The sequence below is a fragment of the Limulus polyphemus genome, unplaced genomic scaffold (genome assembly GCF_000517525.1).
Source record: "Limulus polyphemus unplaced genomic scaffold, Limulus_polyphemus-2.1.2 Scaffold7241, whole genome shotgun sequence".
Classification (NCBI taxonomy): domain Eukaryota; kingdom Metazoa; phylum Arthropoda; class Merostomata; order Xiphosura; family Limulidae; genus Limulus; species Limulus polyphemus.
In genome coordinates this window covers 27,116-30,931 of record NW_013672851.1, presented here as the reverse complement: position 1 = coordinate 30,931, position 3,816 = coordinate 27,116, and the positions used below count along the sequence as shown (strand labels likewise).

General features: G+C 33.4%; 1 protein-coding gene across 1 annotated transcript in view; it reads right to left on the bottom strand.

Moving 5' to 3' along the window:
• Positions 1-3,816, bottom strand: part of LOC111089742 (protein KIAA0556-like) — a gene marked incomplete at its 5' end in the record, with an annotated part of 34,052 nt that overhangs the window by 5,255 nt on the left and 24,981 nt on the right. Inside the window, one exon of the mRNA XM_022402758.1 lies at positions 958-1,094. Coding sequence (XP_022258466.1) covers positions 958-1,094 — 137 coding nt within the window. The remainder of the gene's footprint in view (positions 1-957; positions 1,095-3,816) is intronic.

Below are 3,816 nucleotides of genomic sequence, written 5' to 3'. Positions count from 1 at the left end.
AATTACTCACTATCTACACACACATTATCCCGTCACGTTGTCACCCTCTTTTATATACCAGACTACCCTATATCTAGTAAATGCTAGAGCATTTGCCCAGGTACAGGATAGTTCTAGAAACGTGGCGTGACACTAGTCATGTGACTTTGCTGACGCAACAGTATAAATGTTATATATACTTGTAAAATAAAAGGTATAAATGTTATATACACTTGTAAAGTAAAAGGTACAAATGTTATATATACTTGTAAAATAAAAGGTATAAATGTTATATATACTTCTAAAATAAAAGGTATAAATGTTATATATACTTCTAAAATAAAAGGTATAAATGTTATATATACTTCTAAAATAAAAGGTATAAATGTTATATATACTTCTAAAATAAAAGGTATAAATGTTATATATACTTCTAAAATAAAAGGTATAAATGTTATATATACTTGTAAAATAAAAGGCATAAATGTAATATATACTTGTAAAATAAAAGGTATAAATGTTATATACACTTGTAAAATAAAATGTATAAATGTTATATATACTTCTAATATAAAAGGTATAATTACTCTTAACAATTTAAATTCTGCACTAGATGCAGGACAAATAATATCATAGGAGTAAAATTATAAATAAGTTACACAGTCGTGAACACAGCTTGAATATAATGGAGGCTATTTCATTAATATGTTCACAAAACTAGAAAGAATTTTTATAATAATTGAAAAAGCTTATTGTTAGATTTTATGAAAATTAACTTAAATTCAGTTTTAGCTTTTTATATAAAGCTATATATATAAACATGACTGTTCAAAACATGAGTAATTACAATGATAAAGCATTGAGGGAAATTGCCTTCAAGGTCTCATATATATGCAAGGCCAGACATTTACAAAGTTTTCACAAAAGTCATTGTTTAAAAAGCCTTATCAATCTTTTTATAGATAAAACATTGCTTACCGAATGATAGTATGCCTCTCACGGTTCACAATATCTTTGTCTGTTGTAAAGAGAATAGTGTGGTAAGTCGAGTTGCCAGCTCCTTGTCGAACTTGGGCCAGGACTCCATTATACACCAGAAGGTCATCCACTAAAAGCTATAAGAAAGAGTATTCTATAAACAAGAAGTCAAATAATGTTAGACCTCAAGAAGTGAATGGAAGCAGATTTGTTAATGTAAATTTAGGATGACTTTGAAATATTAATTATCCCATTCCTTGTGTAACACCTTTAATATTACAGCTGTTAAGAAGGGAAATGAAAATTTTTCAACCATAAATTATTACCCAAAAACAACACACAATTCACCAGCTGTGTTATTACTGACAAGAAAGGGCCTTAAATCATGCTACTAATAAGTCTCTAAAATTATAACGTATGAAAACTGAAAATACAATTTGGCAAAAGATGGGGGATAAGGTCAGTGTTAAATTATTACAGTAGTCTAACGATAGTTGGCTGTGAAGTAGTTAGCATCAATCTTTCAGTATTCATGATAGTATGTATGTATGTTAAGATAAGGTCAATGTTAAATTATTACAGTAGTTAATTAATAACTATAATAGTAGTTAATATAATAATTTTTATTATTATATTATTTTAACAATAGCATTGGAAGTTTTGTGAACCATTGTCATTTCTTTTGAAAGAAATTTCAGATCAACAAATTGTGTTTCAGACACATTTTTTAGTGTTTTCTTGTGAAATCTAACAACTTGTTTACATCAATTGTAAAACAAAAATGGCAAGTGAAAAAAGCCACCAAAACGTTTTACTGCTGAGCAACCAGTGAGTCTGTTCAATCAGTTAGATGAAGGATGAGTGATGACAATGGTGATTCTAATCAGTTAGATGAAGGGGGAGTGATGACGATGGTGATTCTGATCAGTTAGATGAAGGGAAGTGATGATGATGGTGATTCTGATCAGTTAGATGAAGGGGAAGTGATGATGATGGTGATTCTGATCAGTTAGGTGAAGGGGAGTGATGACGATTCTGATCAGTTAGATGATGGGGGGAGTGATGATGATGGTGATTCTAATCAGTTAGATGAAGGGGGAGTGATGACAATGCTGATTCTAATCAGTTAGATGAAGGGGGAGTGATGACAATGCTGATTCTAATCAGTTAGATGAAGGGGGAGTGATGACAATGGTGATTCTGATCTTGAGTTTGAAAGAGACTCTAGGGATGAAAGCGACTCAAAACAGTCATTGAGACTCAGTTCCAGTATTTCTTAATCAGCTGATTAGAGGGGGGCCATTGCCCAAATCAGGACCCAGTGGTACAAAGAAGCCATGAAAGCAAGCCCCAGCTAGAAATGATCCACCGCCTAGATCTACATCCACTACCAGAGCCACAGATAATGAATGTGCTGAGGTAGATCTGCAAGATAGGTGAACCACAAATAATGACTTTGAGATTTTGCTGAAGAATAGGCATAATCCTAGTGTACACATTGACATAAATGAAAACTCAATGCCCCTCAACGGTTTCAGACCTCTGTTTACACAAGATGTAAGTAACACTCTCATCACTGCTATCACTGAGAATACTAATGCACAAATTACAAAGAAAATGCCTGCTCAGAGATGGTCGAGGTATTAGAAGTGAAATGCCTGCTAGGAGACGGTCGATGTATTAGAAGTGGAATCTCTTTACCCACTATGAGCTGCTGAAGTTTCTTGTGAAGATTTCATAAATGGGAATCGACAAACAACCTAACATTAGAGACTACTTTGCTACCCACCAGTCTCTCTACACACTTTTTTATCACCAAATGTTCAACATGGAGAGGTTTGAGGCTATTAACTCAACAATAATTCATGTGGGTACCCCTTATGCTGAAAGATAAACAAAATTAAAAAAATTGAAATTTTTATAAAGTATGGTGATGATGATTATTATTAGGAAATCCTGAAAGTAATTCTGGCAGAATGAATAAAAATTATGGATTTAAAGAGTTAATATACCAAACGGTAAAGGACTGGATCTGTTTGTTAATATGCCAAACAGTAAAAGACTGGTTTTGTTTGTGAATATACCAAATGGTAAAAGACTGGTTTTGTTTGTGAATATACCAACTTGTAAAAGACTGGTTTTGTTTGTGAATATACCAAACGGTAAAAGACTGGTTTTGTTTGTTAACATACCAAATGGTGAAAGACTGGTTTTGTTTGTTAATATACCAAACAGTAAAAGACTGATTTTGTTTATTTTGTCTTTTAGAGCAATGCTTCATTGGGATATCTGCTGTGTGTCTATCACATGGAATCGAACCCTGTATTGTAGTGTTGGAAGTACGTAAGCCTTCTGCTATCCCACCAGGAGACACAAAAGGTTGGTAAAATAAATAAAATTATAAAATCATGGTATTTCTGAAGGTGGTTTAATTAAGGGCTAAGTATTCTACTTTAACCCTGATGAAAAGAGAAGTACACCTAAGGATTCTACTTTAACCCTGATGAAAAGAGAGGTCCACCTAAGGATTCTACGTTAACCCTGATGAAATGAGAGGTCCACCTAAGGATTCTACTTTCACCCTGATGAAAAGAGAGGTCCACTTAAGAATTCTACTTTAACCCTGATGAAAAGAGAGGTCCACCTAAGGATTCTACTTTAACCCTGATGAAAAGAGAAGTCCACCCAAGGATTCTACTTTAACCCTGATGAAAAGAGAGGTCCACCTAAGGATTCTACTTTAACCCTGATGAAATGAGAGGTCCACCTAAGGATTCTACTTTAACCCTGATGAAATGAGAGGTCCACCTAAGGATTCTACTTTAACCCTGATGAAATGAGAGGTCCACCTAAGGATTC